The sequence below is a fragment of the Rhodamnia argentea genome, chromosome 11 (assembly GCF_020921035.1).
Source record: "Rhodamnia argentea isolate NSW1041297 chromosome 11, ASM2092103v1, whole genome shotgun sequence".
Lineage (NCBI taxonomy): Eukaryota > Viridiplantae > Streptophyta > Magnoliopsida > Myrtales > Myrtaceae > Rhodamnia > Rhodamnia argentea.
Window position 1 is genome coordinate 13,535,205 of NC_063160.1, and position 20,215 is coordinate 13,555,419.

At 41.6% G+C, this 20,215-nt stretch overlaps 3 protein-coding genes across 4 annotated transcripts in view; 1 reads left to right on the forward strand and 2 right to left on the reverse strand.

Annotated features, from left to right (window-relative positions):
• LOC115736252 (transmembrane protein 53-B) overlaps positions 1 to 20,215 on the reverse strand; it is a 391,123-nt gene that overhangs the window by 344,006 nt on the left and 26,902 nt on the right. The window lies entirely within an intron of this gene.
• LOC115736449 (probable methyltransferase PMT27) lies at positions 8,877 to 13,643 on the forward strand. Its single transcript, XM_030668164.2, has 8 exons — positions 8,877 to 10,792; positions 11,174 to 11,323; positions 11,536 to 11,806; positions 11,919 to 12,029; positions 12,113 to 12,287; positions 12,560 to 12,832; positions 12,916 to 13,110; positions 13,188 to 13,643. The coding sequence occupies exons 1-8, from the start codon at positions 9,224 to 9,226 to the stop codon at positions 13,402 to 13,404; spliced, it is 2,961 nt and encodes a 986-aa protein (XP_030524024.2). The 5' UTR covers positions 8,877 to 9,223; the 3' UTR covers positions 13,405 to 13,643.
• On the reverse strand, positions 16,021 to 19,275 carry LOC115736493 (aldehyde dehydrogenase family 3 member F1). 2 transcript variants are annotated; one of them, XM_030668221.2, is made up of 10 exons: positions 19,063 to 19,275; positions 18,707 to 18,775; positions 18,102 to 18,198; positions 17,639 to 17,845; positions 17,422 to 17,546; positions 17,218 to 17,322; positions 16,956 to 17,128; positions 16,715 to 16,805; positions 16,482 to 16,631; positions 16,021 to 16,362 (listed from the first exon to the last, which is right to left on the reverse strand). In XM_030668221.2, exons 1-10 carry the CDS (start codon positions 19,249 to 19,251, stop codon positions 16,126 to 16,128), a joined length of 1,443 nt encoding a protein of 480 aa, XP_030524081.1. In that variant the 5' UTR covers positions 19,252 to 19,275; the 3' UTR covers positions 16,021 to 16,125. The 2 variants fall into 2 exon arrangements, with proteins under 2 accessions (XP_030524081.1, XP_030524082.1); XM_030668222.1 differs by lacking the exon at positions 18,707 to 18,775.

Sequence of the window (20,215 nt, forward strand, 5' to 3'; positions counted from 1 at the left end):
CGCCTTTATTGTGAAGGTGAGCAAACCTGGACCAGCGTTTTTTTTTATTCAACCAGGGGTATAGATTGTAAATTAACATGTAACGGAAGCATATTGTATTTCAAGGGTTAGATTTTAGCGGTCCCACCGGGCCGGATCGGAACCGGACTGCCGATCTCGGTCCGGTCTAGTCCTAGTCTGGTCCTTGGTCTCGAAAATTTGGGGACCTAGACTACTTGTCTTGTCCCCGGTTTCATGCTGAGACTGGACCCGCCCGGACCATGCACACCCCTAGCCACCTGCGGGCCTAGCCGACCCTAGCGAGGCCTCGACGGGGGTCGCTAGGGCTTGACGAGCCCCCTTGGCCATCCTCCAGTCCTCGCCGTTGCAAACTCACGGTTCCCTTTTGTTTTTTAGGCTATTTTTCTGTTTAATTTTAATTTTTTTTAAAAAATAATTATTTTTTCGTTAAACAATCCATGTGGACGCCATGTGGGTTGATTTTTTTTTAAAAAATTGACATATAACATTAAAATTTTAATTAAAAAATACCATGTGTACTGTTTGATCGGAATTAACATTTAAATAATCATTTTTTTAAATTAAAATTGGCACTTCTGTGATGGTTTTTTCTCCGATTTTTCACTTAAGTGATTCAAAAAAAATATTGGCACTAAAGTGAGTACCGTACACAAATATTGGCACTCCTGCTGTACTTTTACCGTTATTAAATTTATTGCAATTATGCCAATTTAGTCCTAAAGTTTTTTTTTTTGTCAATTCAATTCTAAACATTTTACAATTTTTCCAATTCAATCCATTTGACTAGCCAGCGTTGACGTGGCAATTTTTTTTTTTTTAATAGTAAAAATTCAAAAAAATATTTAAAAAATTGCCACATCGGATCTTGCTGGCCAAATAGGCTGAATTGACACAATTGCAAAACGTTTAGGACTCAACAGGCAAAAAAAATTAAGGCTGAATTGATACAATTGTAATAGATTTAGAACTCTTTTGGTAATTCTCTATTTTCTTCAAGTTAGGTTCATATAAGATTGAAAAAGAAATTGCCTTAAAAAGGTGTCAGTAAATATTAGTACATGCTTAATAAAGTTGATACGTAATCTGATCAACTCACATAAAAATGGTCTCTATATGTATAATATTGCGAAAAAAACTTGAAAATAGTGTACCCTTTCTATTTGTAATTCCAGACTAACATCAAACCCTAGTCAAATATCATGGTCAAAAATCACATTTTGTGATCTAACCCCCGCACGAAGCTCCTGTCGCACGTCGAATCATTGCCAAAAATAATTCAATATGGACTTGCTGTCATATGGGTGGCTCCAAACTTTTCTTTTAATGCCCTAACCCCACAAAGTCATACCACGTTGACTAAACAAGAGTCCCGCCTAATTTCACTGGGTCCCACCTTAATTAATTACTTGGATTTACGTGGAGACAAGTAGACGAAAATTCCGCCCTAAAAAAAAAAGGGTAGATGAAATTAGATCCAACACATTCATGGTTGATGTGAACTGGCCTTTGGTTTGACTAGAACCGTTCGGTGCAAGCCAAATTACAAAAGTAGATTCGGTTTGATTTACAACCATTCGTTGTAATGTTCAATCATATAGGGACCACCCAAGTAACCCTTTGGATGGCCTAGAAGTCTTCAATCCGGCTCTTCACAATTACTTCACCTTAATGATCTCTTGAGGAACCGGTTCATCTTCATAATAAGCGTCATTACAATTGTTTCTGTTGCAATTTTGCAATACCTACACGCTCAGAAGGTATTTTTTAAGGGTCGAGATCTTCGATCAAATGTTACCCGGCCATCGAGAAATGATCCCTTAAGAGACCGTAATAATCTCTTCAATTGTTTCGTTAGGATTTTTGAAATTCCGTTAAAATGGTGTCCGTGTGATTGGTAATATAATTCGCTTGGGTCCTGATTTAGCAAAAATGTTTTGGCTTTCCTATATATTTCGCTTTTGGCAAGTGTTAACATTATTCTGAGTCTGCATCTTGGGGATTATGAAGAGGATTAAGACAATTACGAAGATTTGTTATATATAGGTGCACTATTGGATTGGAGTAAGGTTGCTGCTGATAATAAGTTGGAAAGTTAATTTTTTTTTTGTGGTCGGTCAGAATTCCTGAACTAGTATCTGCGGAAACCTTCCTTCTTTGAATATTACGTCTTATTAGGAGAAAGGAGAAAAAATCATTTCCCATACTTCCATTATTAAACAAAGATAAGCTGTTTTTACAATGAAAATCGAACCAATATATAGAATACACACAAACAATCAGAAATTATTATTCAAATTAAGAGAGATAATATAAGAAATCCCGATGGCGTAACACACATTTTCTAACTCATTATATGTGGTTCTTTAACCCATTTTACCATATTCCTCACGTAGAATATATGTGTAATATGCAATCCAAGATTGGTATTGTGGACGGTTGATGTCAAATAAGAATAAGGAAGTGGAAAAACATAAAATAAAATAAAAACAAGCAGCAAAACGAAGAAGACTTTGTTGAAAACGTTGTTGATGATTTCAAGTTTCATGTTGTCCCTCGCTTAGCACTACTCATATAAAGCACTTATCTACTTACCAACGACCACACCAGAAATTTTCCAGACGAAAGGCTTGAGAGTACTTTGCCCCCACTTTGCTTTTGTGAGTTACGCAAAAATGAAATCGTGGAATAACTAATTGGTAACTAGTAATGAGTATCGTGATTGGGTCATTGAGTAATGTTTTGGGTTCACATTGCACAATCTCGATACCTTCATCAAGGAGAGATCGCCAAAAGATAGCTTAAGTCCAAACTCATAAACATATACAATTAGACCACATTGACTTATAAACTTACACCAATGAGCAATGGGCTAACTAAAACATATTAATTGCTCTTATTACATCCCGATGTTGGATATCTATGATCTAACATCCTCACACATGCACTTTAACAGATCTCTCTCCAACTCATGTGTAAACCACCTGCATTGTGTCCGCTCTCTCTTAATCTAGGTATCATGTTGTTGCAACTCGAGGTTTGCCACCTTAGCTTGACCAAGTTTGGTAGATATTGGTGGGGATAATATCTACCCTTTAGATTCCACCTAAATCACCCTTGGCCCAGCCAAGCTTTGTGGAAAGTCGGAGAACACCATCAGCCACCTCGATGGGGAGTCACATCCTAAATTCTCCTTTCTTAAATTTTCATCGTACATACTAATTGGGAGTGCGCTATCAATCAACAATTTGCTCTGATACCATTAGTTTGACCAAGACAGTACAAATTTTATATTTTCCTTTGAGGAAATTGTTAAGAGAGAGCTTAAGTTTAGTCCCATCAACACATCTAGTTAGACACATATTCACTCGAAAGCTTAAGTCAATCAATTATTGGCCAATTAAAATATATTAGCAGCTTCACATTACATCCCAATGTGAAGTTTCTTTCATCTAATGCCCTCATGTATGCACCTTAACATCACATTTTTAGGTGTGAGAGGAGAAAAAATCGCGGTACCTTTGTTGGCATGAAGTACATCAAGAAAAAAGATATCTGAAATGCCTAGTGATTAACTATAATTAATATATCCGGCAGGCGATATGAGGAATAAAATGAAGATGATGCATACCAAAACTATCTTTGTGAGGAACTTTAGTTCATGCATATAACCTTTAAGGCATTATCAAACTCAAGTTGCTTAATGCACAATTTACAGAAAACGGTCATAGATCAAACTGGACTAGAAGAAAAGAAAACAGTCGAGTCGCAATCGAACACGACACAATAATTGTTTTTAGATTTGGAATTGCATTATGCCCGAAAGCCACCTCCCCATTTCTGTGACAAGTACGTCCGGCTTGATGATCTTTTGGAAAATTATTGACAACCTATAGGTGTTAAGCAATAATTAACCCCATAGCACTCAGGTAGCTAGGTGGAAGAATATATTGGAAAACGGATAGCACATAGAATGCCCAACGTGAATTAAGTCGTGCAACAATGGATTGCGAAATAGTAAACAAGGAGTTACAAGAGAATTTATCCTTTTCCGGGCACTTGAACTGCATCCACATAAGAGAATGACACAGATTCTGCTAAGGAATTTAATGGGATATATAAGTATATGATATGATTTCTATGATTTGAATAGAAACAGTATACTCTTTGTTAGGTAGGCGTAGGGCTAACTGATTAGTCGAATGAGCCAAGTTGGTTATGCATTTAGTAGGTGATGTTAAATAAAGAAATTAGGGTTTTTTAAGTGTCTATCATACAGGTAGTGTTTTTCAGTGTCTATCATGCAGTATAAATGGGCTCTTAATATACTCTTTCTATCAAGTTATTGAGGGAAGACATAAACTTTGACTAGTTTCGTTCTTCCTCTCTCTCGTGAAGATCCTAGAATAAATTTACAAGAAGATATCCACCGACGATAATTCCAAACTTCCGGCAATTTGTCTAAACATATTCAATGAGAGACAAGCGCTCTAGGGCAAATTGAATCTCCTCACCTATGGTCTTGCTCGGCTTAGCCACCTCTCCCTTTATTGGGGGGGGGCCAGTCATTCCATAATGTCCTCCTTTGTCAATCAATTGCAAAGTGCTTTACACAGCAGAAATCAACCGTCTTAGCCTATCTTTTACAGCAGCCTCACTATTCTGACTGTTGTGAACAAAGTACAAACCAAACTCGAGAATGCCGCGACCATCATAACTCTCCTTTCGAATTTGGCAAACATGAATGAACTTTTTCATAACTATCCTTCCGTAGATCAATTGGATGACACCCATAATTATTCCAACCGAGGTTTAGGGAAGAATAACAATCTGCACTTCCTTTTCTTCCCGTCGTGGACGTCCCTTTCTCAGATTCTGATGAAGTCGCCGATGGATTGGGACGAGCAGAGACTCCAGGAGGTGGATCGAATACCAACCGATGAGGCCATGTTCCAAAACAGTAACATGGCACATCACACTTCATCTTTCTCATTTGTTTATTACATGGTCTTTATAATGGCAGTACAAATGCCCAAAAGCCATTTTTCTCGCACGAGTGGGGCAAGTTGATTTTATGCCCCGTCCGTTTCTGTCTTTCTGCCCCACCTCGAACTCGAATGATGACTTCCGCTTGGGCAGCATACTGTTTCATGGTCTCATATGGCGATTTGCATGCATGTGAGAGAATTTCTATGCTTCTAAAATCAAGATGTTGTGAGTCTATCTCATGGGCTTTTCTTTGGGAAAAGTACACTTTTAACGCCAAAAGTTTCAATCGGATCACTTTAGTACCCATTTTTTTAAAAAATGATCGTTTTAGTGCCAAATCCGATTTGCTCCATTGGAAATCTAACGTAGCATTATTTTATTATTATTTGAAGCTGACGTGGCACCCACGAGGTCCAGTTAGCAATTTAAAAAGGTAAAAATTAAAAAATATTAAAAATAAAAATAAAAAATTAATTATTTTTTTTTGCTCAAATAACTTAAATAAAAAATTAATTAGTTTACAAAAATAAAAAAATACAAATTGTTTTTCAAACTAATTTGAAAAATTAGGTTAAAAATTAACAAAAAAAAAAAGTAAAAACTTAGGAAAAAAAAAGGGAGAACTTGCGGGCGGCGAGGGGTTGCGCAGCCCTCGCCACCACCGCCCCATTTCGCCGGCAATGGCCGGCGGTGGTGGGGTATGGCTAGTAGGGGTCGCCGAGCCTCGCCCAAGGGCCTACCCCCACCGGGCTGCAGGCGAAGGCCCGCGGGCCCTCCCCGAGATCGGGCGAGGGTCATGGGCCCTCGCTCGAGTCGAGCCAAGGGCCGGCGACCCACACCCGGGCTTGCCTGCCCTCGGTAAGAGCTCGGCGACCCCTACGGGTCATGCCCCGCCATCGCCGGCCATTGTCGGTGATGGTGGGAACGGCAACTGGTTATCTACCCATATATATTTTTTTTTAATAAAAAATTTGGCTTATTTTTAATTTTATTTTAAATAAAGTTTGTATTTTAAATGAATTTAATTTTTAGCTAATTTTTAAATTTGAATTTTTTTTATTTTAATTTATTTTAAAGTGCATAAGTCCACATGGTAGCCCACATGGATTTATTTAATTTTTTAAATGTTATTTTTTTATTAAAAATAATTATTATTGACACGTGGCAATTTTGATTCGAAATTCTCGCCGGAGGCACCAAAGTGATTATTTTGTCTCCGGCTTGGTACTAAAATGATCCGATTGAAACTTTTGACAAAGTGATATTCGTATACAACTTTTGGCACTAAAAGTGTACTTTTCCCAGCTTTTTTTAGGTGGTCGTATTCCGCTCAACCGAAGCTTCGTCCAAACGGTGTTTCGATTAGTGGGTTACAAACACGGGCATTGGCCGTTGGCATTTACACTTGCTCGGCTGAAACATATGAAGATGATCAAGGTTAAAACAAGACGGCGAGTTGTTAAAGGTCTTCAGGTGTATACAAAGAACTGAATACTCTCATCTGATCATTTCACCTGTGAAACCCCGGCCACGGAAGACCACCAAAAAGACCCTTAGACGATGACGACACCGATGAACAAGGATAGATGGTTTCGTTTGCTTGTAATGTTTCTCTAAACACATGTTATTCATCTGTAGACACTATGCAGAAGTTTTTTGGTCTACAGAGTTTGTGTTTTTGTCAAAGTGTTTAGTAAAGGGATTTGCAAGTGCACGGTGGGATCAGTAGAGGGTGTGAGAACCCTAGAACTGTCGCGAGGTATGAGCAAAAAGAGATAGTCGATCATTGTGTCGTTATTAATAATGTTAACATTTTCAATTTTTCTAATCATTTTAAGCAATGGAAGTGATCACTTTTAAGAAAATGTTTTTCCCGCGAAACAAATGGAGCCTTAATCTGAAGATAAAAGGACAAATTGGTCGACTGTGTTAGACCACAACATCGTGACAAATTATTCAGCAAATTTCAATATCAAGCACTATGCCTAATTACTTTGAAGACTTTATTACCATAACGGTTTTTGAGTGACCGTGAGAATAACAGTATTTTGTGAGTCATAAATTCTTAAAAGAGTGGACCCTATAATAATTTTTAATTATTTATTAGTTATTCTTTGTGGCTCAAAACAATAGTCACCCAAAGATTGTTATACAATCAATTCCTTTATTTTAATTTTTTTTTGGCCGAATCTGACTTTAATATGTTTAATAAGCATGAAATATCATGTTCATTTCTTTATACCAATCATTCGTCGTATATTCCCGTGCCTCAATGAGTAATTCCTCGCAAACTTCATGGCCTCGGTGTCGGTCGGACCTTAGGCATAGATTCAACACGGGAAGATGGAAATTTAATCTGATCTCAGAAAGTCAGAAGAATCCCAAGTCTTCAGGAATATCATTAGCTTTGACAATGTCCTATCTAATGATTACTTAAGAGACATATTTATCCTATAACTGCTGCCTGGAATCCATTATTTTTATCTGTTTCTGTCTTGAATAAAACTGTTGCTAGATGACCCGACCCGAGGCCGACAATGTCATCCACTTTGATGGGCTTTGAGTCCAATATTTAATGGGCAGCCCAAAGCCCAAACGTTGCCTCATAGTTCAATCACAGGAGAGTTCATTCATCGGGGCATCGGAAGCACTTCCCAAATGCAAAAACTTTGTTGGCTACATAGTCAGGAAAACGAAAACTTCTTATACGCAAGTCAAGTATGAGAAAATGGAAATTGGCCTTCACTTCCCAAATGTCAAATCATTTGTTTGGGGAGAGTTTCTTTAGTGGTTCGCTACAGGATTTCCCCAAAATTCGGAGATGCTCAAGAGCCAATGGTCGAAAAGTTCCCAAATGAGTAAACTGACAAAGTATTCGTAGTGAGAGAACCAAGATGAGAATGGTGGACATGCTGGTGCCTTGTGGCAATCCTAGTTAAGGAATCAACAGCACATAAGTCGTCGCATGTTAGAGGGACGCAGACCAATCATGAGTTATCGTGTGTTGTGTCAGGAGGACACATGACCGATATCAAGCCCACTAAAGAGGGAAAGGGAATACATAGGGCCATCCCTAATGAGCCACGTTTTCAAGCCTACCAAGCCAAAAGTTTCGCAAACACCTCATTTCGAATAAGAATACAGAGGATCCTAAAACCCATCCTAAGTCGTAATTTGCATGGAACAACGATTAGCACACAAGCGCTTGCGCCAAAAGGGCAATGCTCCGTGCGGAGCTGGAGGCACGTACCTTTTCCATCCGTTCCGTCGGTAGCTGTCTGACTTCGCGATCTCATAGCATGTAGGAGGGTTCCAACGACGCAGCCTGGTGATGCCTCGAAGGAGGAAAAAAAAAAAAGAAGAAGCTTTGCTTGCAACAGGATGAAGTCAGCTCTGCGCTTCAGGGTGAAGAGGAGGGAACTTCGCCTTTCTCGAACTAGTTTTGGAAGTCCCAGCCGCACTTCCTCCATAGTCGCCTTTGTAGACAACATTCTCCTTCAGATGTTTTTTTTTTTTCCCCCTGGGAAAAAGGTTCAGAGTCAATCTGCCCTCGTCCCGCTTGTCGGATATCTCATCGTCCCCGACGATGAACGAAGACGGATAATTGATTGAGAACAAGTTACGTGTGCCAAGCAATTGCTTTCTCGCCATTAAAATTTTGGCTTCATTACGTGTTAAACGAACGATCTCCAAAATTGACGAGGATGTGACTTTTTATTCGTACAAGAGTCTTGAAACCAAAGCATGGTACATTTAATCCATATCGAGGAACCACCCGCAGCACGGGTGTTTGGATCACACTGTCGGTATACGAAATTAAGAATCTTGAAATCTTATAAAATAGAAATATATGGGCTGAACCATATCACTAATTTCTCTCTTTTGTTGGGATTATTATACGGAAATTTTTTTAGCTTGGATTATTTATTTGTTTTTATTTTTTATTTTTTTGGCAAGTTTCAAAAACAGAGTCCTTGGTCTAAGGACAAATTCCCTCCTCCTACGCTTTTGGATCACTATACCTTTCCTCCTAATTACCTGCAACTTCATCTCCCTCCACAAACTCACTCAAACCCTCTCTCCCACCTCTTACTTCTCTTCCCTCCACACACACGCATACACAAACTACTCATTATTCTCCTCCTCCTTCCACCATTTCCCATCTAACCACCTTCCCCTCTCTCTCTCTCTCTCTCTCTCTCTTTCTCTCTTCGAAATGGCTCCCGGAAGATCGTCACGCGGCAACAAGCGCTCTTCTTACACCTCCTACACATCCACCATCACAACCATCGTCTTTGTCACGCTGTGCATCGTCGGCGTCTGGATGCTCACGTCTGATTCCTTCGTCCCCCCACAAACCACCACCAAACGATCCTCGTCCTCCACCACCACCACTGCCACCACCACCACCAACGACGATTTCTCCTCCTCCTCCTCATCCGTCAAAACCAATGAGAAGAAAGATACCTCTTCGTACGAAGACAATCCAGGCGACCTCCCGGACGACGCCATCAAATCCGACGTCTCTCATCAATCTGACAGCAACAATAATAACGTCAACAATAACGCCAATGACAACAATGATGGCGCAAATGGGAGCTCTCAGGAGAATCAAACTAACGAAAACGATGCGGATAAGGGTGCTAGTTCTACTGATGATAAGCAGGGATTGCAAGATCAAGAAAACGGCGGCAACGACGTCAAAAACGATGGGGTGAATTCAGAAAACAACCATGGGGATGCTGCGGGATTGAGCACACAAGGTCTGCATGGGAAAGAATCCGGCGAAGAGCATGAACAGCAGAATGAGAATGAGAACCAAGTGTCTGAAGGGAGCACGGGGACACAGAACCAACAAAGTGAAGAGAACAATGAACAGGGAAACGATGAGCAGCAGCAGCAACAGAGCAATGAAGATACAAGCGGAAATCAAGAGCAAGAAATGGCTGCAAGCTCTCAAAATGGAAGCAACTCACAAGAAGGCGAGAATAAATATACAGACGAGGATCAACAACAAGAGAAGCAAAAACAAGGAAATCAAGCCGAGCACAACGACAGTTTGCAAGGGCAATCCAGCGAAGGCAATGAAAGTGGTCCAGGTGACAATTATAAAGGCTCGCAAAGTGACGCGAACGAAGATCAAAAGCCACAGCAAGAGAATGACGCCGCAACACAGGAGCAGCCTCAAAAACAAATGTTGGACATTGATAAACAAAAGCGAATAGAAGAGCAACAGCGACTTCGAGCAGAAGATGAGTCAACATCGCAATCGCAGCAGCAATCTCAAGAAGAGGCCCAGAGACCGGAAGAAACAGCGTATCAGAGGCGCGAGCGCGTGGAAGCGACGAGCCCGGCACAGCAAGAACATGACGAGATGCAAGTCCAAAGTAACACTCACCAGGATGCCCAACAAAACGAAGAGTTGCATAAAACAGATGGGTCGTTTCCGAGCGGGGAAAGCTCAGGGATCCCAAAGGAATCGAAGGAGTCAAAGAGGTCATGGTCAACGCAGGCAACACAATCAGAGAATCAGAAGGAGAGGAGGGGGCAGGGGGGGACGGGTGGCAACGATAGCATCTACGGATACACATGGCAGCTCTGCAATGTGACGGCAGGTCCGGACTACATACCATGTCTGGACAATGAGAAGGCGCTGAGGCAGTTGCACAGCACCAAGCACTTTGAGCATCGGGAGAGGCATTGCCCTGAGGACGCGCCTACTTGTCTGGTCCCAGTCCCTGAGGGATATAAGAAGTCCATTGAGTGGCCCAAGAGCAGAGAAAAGGTATTCGTGCTACATTCTGTATGTCATTCATCATATTATTTCTGGCCTAGCTCGAGCTTGCAGTAACATCTCAATGATCAAACTGGTGTTCATCTGAACTAAAACACAAGTTCGAGCACGTTCAAATCGAGAGAGTGGACTTCAAACTTTCAAGCTGAGTTGTACTTAAGGATTCCATCGTGCCTCGGTTTGACTCTGTTAAACATTTACTCTACTGTCAAAGAAACATCTTATGGAGCAAAGAAGTACAAACATCTAGTCGCATAACATGCAGGATTGTGTGCAGCTTTATTTTTTGCTTCCGTCTAGATCTACTTGATTTATCCAGCAGATTAAGACCAAAGACATTTTTTCATGTAACATAATTGTTGGATCTGGCAGATATGGTACTATAATGTGCCACACAAGACGCTCGCAGATGTGAAGGGTCACCAGAACTGGGTTAAGGTGACTGGCGAGTTTCTAACTTTTCCCCGGGGAGGCACACAGTTCATACATGGCGCGCTCCATTACATCGATTTTCTTCAGATTGTAAGCATCTGGAGAAATACATTGCATTGTGCATAGTCGTCTACTGGCATAGTAAACTATCCTTCTGCTTATGTTAGCTCAACTAGCCTATTCTCTTTGTTTGTTTTTTTTATTAAGTCTTATTCTACACTCTTTTTTTGTCCCTCTTAATACTCATCCTCATTCATAGTTCTAGCTCCTGAGCCTAAGAAGTTACTTGTCATCTGGTGCAGTCAGTACCGAATATCAAATGGGGAAAGCACACACGAGTCATACTAGATGTTGGATGCGGAGTTGCAAGCTTTGGGGGTTACCTTTTCGAGAGAGAGGTTCTAACAATGTCGTTCGCTCCCAAAGACGAACATGAGGCTCAGGTTCAGTTTGCCCTGGAACGAGGAATACCAGCGATTTCTGCTGTTATGGGGTCCCAGCGCCTGCCATTCCCAAGCAGAGTCTTCGATCTCGTGCACTGTGCACGGTGTCGAGTTCCTTGGCATGCTGAAGGTTATCTATCACAATTTCACCTTTTTCTCCTGAGTGAATTTCAGATTTGCTCCTTTCCTTGGCTCATGGTTGCTAATGAATGTTGCGTTATGATTGGCGGTACACCTTGAAGGTGGGCTGCTTCTGCTGGAACTGAACCGTGTTCTTAGGCCGGGAGGTTTCTTTGTTTGGTCAGCTACTCCTGTGTACCAGACACTTGAAGAAGATGTTCAAATCTGGAAAGGTAACATCAGATAGAACAGAATAGTTGATTACTGAATTCAAGTGTTTATAGCAATCAAGCAATGTTTTTATTTCTCTATGCAGAAATGTCTTCTCTGACAGCAAATATGTGTTGGGAGCTGGTGACCATCCAGAAGGACAAGCTAAATTCAATTGGAGCGGCAATCTACCGGAAACCGAGATCAAATGACTGTTACGAGCAAAGAAAGCATCACAGCCCTCCCATGTGTAAAAATGATGATGATCCAAATGCTGCCTGGTAGAAACTCAAATAAGTTCTGCAGCAAACGTTATTTACTTCTCTTTTTAGTGGCCAAGATAAGATCATATCACTACTAAAGAGTCTTATGCATGTTAATCAAGTATATTAAAATGGTGATGCATAGAGGATATAACATCTAGCTCCAAACATTGCCGATGTACAGTAGCATTATCAGTGCAAAGTATGCATATAGACATGCTTCATCTAGACTTATAACTCACAGCCACAAAGCAAAGTTCAAGAACATGACTTTATTGTTAAAATCTCAGGTATGTCCCCCTTCAGGCATGCATGCACCAGATCCCCGTTAATGAGGCTGAGAGAGGAACCCGATGGCCAGTGGTCTGGCCACGCAGAATGCGGATGCCACCTTACTGGCTGAACAGCTCCCAGATTGGGATCTATGGGAAACCAGCCCCACAAGATTTCTCTGCAGATTACGAACACTGGAAACGAGTAGTGAGTGGGTCATACATGTCGGGGCTTGGAATTAGTTGGTCCGGTGTGAGAAATGTTATGGACATGAGAGCTGTCTATGGCGGGTATGATTTGCTTTTAATTAATCTTCTTTAAGGTAAAAGATCAGATGAATATCTCACGAGAGCTTTCTCCCGCTTGCTTGCAGATTTGCTGCTGCACTTAAGGATCTCCAAATGTGGGTGCTGAACGTGGTAAATGTTGACTCACCAGATACGCTTCCCATAATATACGAGAGAGGACTTTTCGGAATATATCATGATTGGTGCGAGTCCTTCAGCACATACCCTAGAACCTATGACCTGTTGCATGCAGATCATCTCTTCTCCAAGCTTAGGAAGAGGTATGCAACTGGATCCAGTAGTCCCCACACTCTCTTTCTGGCCCTTCTAAAACTCTACTTGAATTTTTCTGTTGAAGGTGCAAGCTTCCTCCGGTAATGGCAGAAGTTGATCGAATTGTGAGACCAGGAGGTAAAATAATAGTCCGTGATGAGTCCGATGCAATAGGTGAGATTGAGAACTTGCTTAAATCACTGCATTGGGAGGTCCACTTAACATTCTCCAAAGACAAAGAAGGGATTCTCAGTGCACAGAAAGGTGAATGGCGGCCAAGCACATACACAGCTACTTCCTGATTATAAAGGCAAGTGCACTTGATTTTGATTTGCAAGCAGCAATAGGTACACTTTAGCTATTCACGTAGTAGACTTGATAGGCATGTGCTATGTAACAGCATATATTCATTAATTCTCAAATGGATTAATGTAAAATTTTGAAAGGATTGCAATCCAAGAGTCGCCATTGACCGGCTTATTCAGCATTGTTGTATATGCAGTTTGTACCTTCGGATGTTCAGAGGTGGTTTTGATATGAACCATGCTTTTTGCTCCGATTGAAATGTTGTACTGCAGTTAGCCATATTGAGAAATGCAGAGCAATGCTCATAGCATGTATGCCAATAACCTAGCGACAGAGTAATCTACCATGACAAAAAAGAGAGCTTATAGCTTATCTCATGACCCCTCTTGTCGATTGGAGCACATAACGTTATCCACATATCAAGATTTGTCTTCATCAGAAAGTAGATAATGCAAAGAATGGAGAAAGAAATACACAGCACTGTCAGACAGTTCAGCTGTTTTGGTTGTGCAGAGATTGTTCAATTCAACTACACCTCCATAATAAACATCTAAGGGCGACAAGACGGCGAGTTGAGATGCTGGGTGAATAATGTGGAACAGAATGCTCAGTTTAAGATGTAAGAAGTCGTAATGCATTTTACCAACATGATAATGATATTCAGCTTCATCAATTCGAATTCTAGCTCAAACAGTAATGGCAGAGTGCCTCCTCGATGAACCCTGAGATAGTCCTACTTTCGCAATTACATACTGCATTGTTATGTAAAAGAGCAATTTCTCCCTGCACAGATCCATCAATCTAAAACCAGATTACACTAACTAAAGCAGTTCTCAACATGAGACAGAGGACGAAGAAATAACACGGGCATGTGCCATTCTAAATCATGAATTCCTCAATACACAGGTTCATTCACCTGAAAATCAAACTGCACAAAGCCACAAACTATAACATCAAAGTCAATCAAAGAAGCTAAACCCGTTTCAATCTAGACGTCTCAAGCCAAGAACATCTCAGGCAATTGACCACACGGGCACGCACAATCCAAGGCACCAAGCCAATCGAATATGACGCCGGATTGAAGATTAAAAGAATCCGCGAGTTCCTCCCGAAAGAACCTGAAAACGAACCGGCAGTCTCGCGCGTCACGAGGACTTGGATGGATCGGAGTCGGAGCCGTCGATCTTGTACAGCTTGTCGTAAGCCTCGAGCTCGTCGTAGTAGATGTCCCACACGCATCGGACGCATCCGCTCCCGCAGCAATCGTCGGGCAGCGGCTTCTCCGGCGGCGGAGGTGGGGGCGATCGCTTCGGTTGATCGTCCCGCTCGCCGTCCTTCGCGGCGGCTGCGGTGGGCGGTTGGAATGACGTGGCGCCTTCGGTTGACATCAGTCTTCGGAGACGTTATACCAGAAGGAGGAGGTGATTCTTTGAATTCGCTCGCGATTGTCCGGACGTTTCTTCTTCTCCTCCTCCTCCTTCTTCTTACAAGCTTCTTCGACGGATCATGCGGTTTCAACAACTTGAGGCGGGGCTCGCCTTTTATGTCGGCATGCCTCGTATTTGTGAAATTCTTTCAATTTTTGGTCGAAAATTTCGTTGGTTGGATCTTATTTTAAATAAAAGTCTGAAATACTTCGTTGTCTTAAATAAAGATCTAAAGTTGGTATTCTTTTGAGTAGAGGCCTGAAATCTAAATAGCGCCCACACCGACATGCGATTTGAGATATGACAGAACACAATACGCCGACAAGTCATTTTAAAAAAATAAGAAATTTCGATATATTGAGATATGTTGTATATTAAATGTATATTTTTTATATGCATGATAAATCATATCAGCGATAAATTTCTTTTTTTTATATTGTATGACGATTATTTTTTTTTTTATGGCTGAGTATATTAATTTTAGGGTGGCTAGTATATGACTTAAATATATATTTTTGATAAATTTATATTTCGATCCCGAATTTATTGAAAATACTTAAAATTGACTCGTGTTTGTTGAAATGGCATATTGGGATGCTGAACTTGAGTATTGGTGGCGTAAAAAAAAAGGGGGGGTCTGATTCATCAATGATTAGGGACATTTTCGTCATTTATTTTTTACTTTTTATTTTTATTTTTCTATTTTTAATACTATAATTATTAAAATAGTAATAAAAATTATTTATGTCAGCATCAACGGCAAGGTGGACTTAATTGGTATAATCACAAAAGATTCATGATTCAATTGGGAAAAAAAAAAATTATGATTGAATTAACAAAATTGCAATAAAATTAGGACTTTTTTGATAATTTTTTTCCTTAAATTTCAGCACCAGCTGCTGCACAATAGCGCTGGCATTCATATTAGGGAAACGCTTCCTTGATACCACCAGAGATGGTACAATTCCAATCATAAATCCATATGCGTGTTTTACATAAATTACTCATTAATTTGGAGATCACTGTATATTTAGCAATAAATGACACCGCTGTCGGACTGCCAATAGTTTCCATCATATCATCCAATACCAGACAGGGCAATATATAAAAGTCCCGATGGCAATGAAGAGTAAAATTTTCACTCCCCATCAACATGTTCGACGAAAACTCGCCTTCTTGAATAGGCTTGTTACAGACAGAAACTCAAAGGGAAAAGTCGACGCAAAACCAATCACAGGGCTGCTAATAAAAGTACATTTGGCAGAGTTAAGCATTGGCATTCCGTTTCTCTTACCTTTTCAATCCTAGCATCAGAAGCAGCAGCCCGAGGTAGTCGAAATCGTAGGCGAGCCTGATAAACCGCAACTTGAAGCCGTTCCACGGAGGATACCTCGGCTCGATCTCGGGGAAGAACCCTCTGGTCATGACCGCTTTTTCGTGGCTGAAAGCGTCGAAAGAGTACTTCCCGTGGAACCTCCCGAAGCCGCTCTGGCCGACGCCCCCGAAAGGCAGATCATCACACAGGAACTGCATTTCACAATGGAACATAAGATAACTGCATTTTCATGGACACTGCACCGCGGACACACTATCACTTTCAAGGATTCTGTGGTGGCATCAGCAAAGTGAGGATCTAACTCCTATACCTGAACCATGGTGTCGTTGAATGTGACGCTTCCGGAGGATGTTTCCGACACTATCTGCCTTTTGAACGAATCCTTTTTCGTGAAGGCATATATGGCAAGAGGCTTAGGCCTGGAGTTTATGAATTCGATGCTTTCTTGAATGTTGCTTAACTGCGAAATAAGAGAGGTTACATGCATTTAGAACAGTGGATTTCGAGAAATTTGGCAGAATAAAGCTGATGGAACTTTCTAACCGTGATTATCGGAAGCACCGGGCCGAAGATTTCTTCCGTCATTATCTCAGCATCAAGAGGAGGATCCAGCAGAATTGATGGCTCAATGAACCTGCAGATACCGGGATCGGAACAATACCGAAGTTAAGGGAAACTTGGAGACTCAGAGGGGTTCTCTCTCCGGCATCAGAAAACCAAAGTTTCGTTAAACTACTTGTATCAAACGGCAATATCATGAGCCGTTGGCCCGTGGCAAACTTACAGCTCTTTTTCATGCAGTGAACCGCCATGTACAATGGAAGCCGCAACAGCAGGGTCTTCAAGCAGATTGCGCAATCTCTCGAAGTGGGCCTTATTGATGATTTTGCACATGTTCTTCGAGTTCTGAGGTTCTTCGCCATAGAACTTCTTGATTGTCAGCTTCAGCAAGTCTATCTGAATCACCATTTACCAAGTCAGTGCACCTAAAATGGGCATCACTTGCAGAAAATGATCTGTATATAGGCAAACTATGCCTGCATTACCAGAGTCGAAGCAAACTTTCTTTCGACTAGCAAGTAATCTATGCCTATACATGCTTGTCCGCCGCACGGCCCCCACTTTCCGCCGACTATTCTTTTGACAGCTATCTTGAGAAGCCACCAAAAACAACAATACAAGAAGTTCAGAGCCTTGACAACGTGTTCAGACTAGGGTGTGATAAATTTGAGAACCTTCCAATGACCTACCGTTATGTCCGAGGGACTGGAGAGCGTATCTAGAATGGCGGGGCATTTTCCACCGAGCTCCAGAGTAACCGGTGTTAGATGCTTCGCAGCGGCCGACATGACAATGCGTCCCCCTCTAGGACTCCCTGAGGATGATGCATCACCGTTGAATGTCATGCAGCAAATTTAAATACCGCGTACTATATCGTGCTTGCATGAGTGAGAGACAAAGAAATACCGGTGAAGAATATCTTGTCCCACTTCTGCTGAAGCAATCGGCCTCCGACATCAGCACCGCCGCTGATGACCTTGATGGTCCTGCAATCTAAGTAGCGAGGAATGGTGTCGGCGAGAAATGAGGAGCAAGCTGGGGTTAGCTCCGAGGGTTTCAGAACCGCCGTGTTTCCGGCGGATATTGCCCCAATTAACGGGTCCAACGCGAGTGCTACATCCATGGATAAACAGTTATTTCCACAAACCAGCATAAGTTACACACTAGATATGTCATTCAGGCAACGAAATCTGTTTTTCATGAAGAGAGAAAGGCGTCTCTTATAAGATGTTGGCCAAAAGATAGAATCTGATTTATGATGTTGAAAGGATCGTAAGTTCATCGAGCAGCGTCGGATTAAGATTCTGTAATAGCCGAGAAATTCACGAGTTCCTTCTTCATTTTGTTGCGACAGAAAGGTTGCTCTTACTAAGAGGGAAGTTCCATGATGCAAATATCAGAACTACACCGAGCGGTTCAGGCATTACTTCTCCGCTCGTCGGGAAAAAAAGCAACGGTAAACGACCCTGCAAAGGCACACACCGACGAGTTAATATATAGCGGCATCATTCTGGAGATGATTAACATTTTCCATTCGGCTTCAGCACACCCTCTACTTCTATTTCGGTCTTTCAAGCGAATCGATAAATTTTCCATAATCCTGATAAACCGTTTCTTATTTAGATTTCCGTGTCATCAAGCATATGATTCTAAATTTACCCAGTGAAACAGGGCTAGCTGTCTGGAATTAGCATCGGAGATCGGCCATTACTACTTCTCACGCATTTTGCCTCATCGAAGTCAATCGATGGGGAAGCCGCAAACGTAGTTCTTGGAAAACATTCAGAGACATGAGGGTAAGCGATAGTTAACAATTACATAGAAGCATGGTGGTACCTACTCTCTGAAGTCGAGCGAGCTCGGCTTATTAAATTCACATACGGCTTTCTGCAGCTGCGATCATGGACACTTCGGAACTTATTTCACATTATTACGGCTATGTTTCGGCCTAGAAACAGATAATTGGAACCTCACCTTCTTAGGAGCCATCCATTTCTCCAGGAAGCTTAAAGAATACTTGGCTGATTTCAGTACCACTCCTACCTACAAGACAGCAATAATCACTGCTAAGACACATGCTTAATGTATACCGTCGGCACGTTTCTTGACAGATCAAGTTACGAAAAAACCGGTCGTAAGACATGGTATTGGAGCCCTCCTATCACCCTTTACCTGGTTGATCCTGCCAATACTCACACCGTATGCTAATTAAAACCAGCTGATACACACTGAAATATACATCAGCTAAGCAATGATTACATATCGATTCGTTAGCAGCAGAATTATCAAATGAAATCACGAGGTTGCTCCGGGGCACGCCATCCACGCACCTCGTCGCGGTAACATTCGACCGGGTGCTTCCCAAGATCCTGGTAAAGGGCTCTGAAGATGTTCTCCTCGTTGTCCTGAACGAGGTCGATGATGGCCCTGAGTTGGCTTTTCCTCCACGAGACGCTCCTTGTCTGGCCGCTCTTGAACGCTTGCCTCAGCTCCGCCAAGCTCTCTTCCACTCCACTCATTCTTTCCGGGATGATGATCTTGATACACGCCGTTGCCGAAGAGGGAGGACTTGGGACGTCCCTGATATAGAGAGAGAGCAGCGACTTGGGTGCTTGCGGTTTGCTGGCAGAAATAAATGCCTTTCAACCACCTCCGCTGCCCAGTACAAACCAACGATCTAATTGATAGTAATGGTTGAATCCTTAAGGATTGGAGGTTGTACCACGGATTGCTTTGCATGTTACGCCTGATAGAACCAATTGATCCAAGGGAAAATGGGAAAAAATAAAAAATAAATTCACTTCATGCTGTCATGAGGCCCACAAGGAAAAGTTAGATGAGAGTACGAACTCCCATCCACATCTATCAGATCTATTTACGTCTATATCTATATTGGTCAGAGTGTTTGATACCCTTCGCCCGAGGAGATTACCAAAAGGGAGCTTAATTTCGAGTCCGCCAATATATCTAGCTAAATCCACTTTCACTAAAAAGTGATTAGGGGCCCAAAATATCGAAACTAATTGGGGACCTACCGATTAACCATAAGCCCCGATACCATTTGCTGAGAGTGCGCGACAAAAACATGATACCTTCGTCCCAGAAAAATCGCCAAGAGAGAGCCTAAGTCTTCAACATATCCAGTTGAACCCATATTAACTCAAAATCTTAAGCTAAAAAGTTGTGAGCCGGCTATGATAGATATACCGACTGCTACATGCCACATCAATTCTTCGGTATAGAACTTTTCTAACGCAACTCCCGCATATATCTCGACATATATGATATGTTTGGCAGACTTGTCGAGTGCCTCCCGACACGTAATGAACTGAGCATATCTAATAAGAGATGTTTAGTACGGACAACGATAAATTTCACAAAGTTATAAACGAATGCTATTCTTTCTCATCCGGTAACCCCTTAATTTACTTACATGGTTATTCCAATGTTTGTAGATTTTATATCTAAAAAGGCATAAGTGTT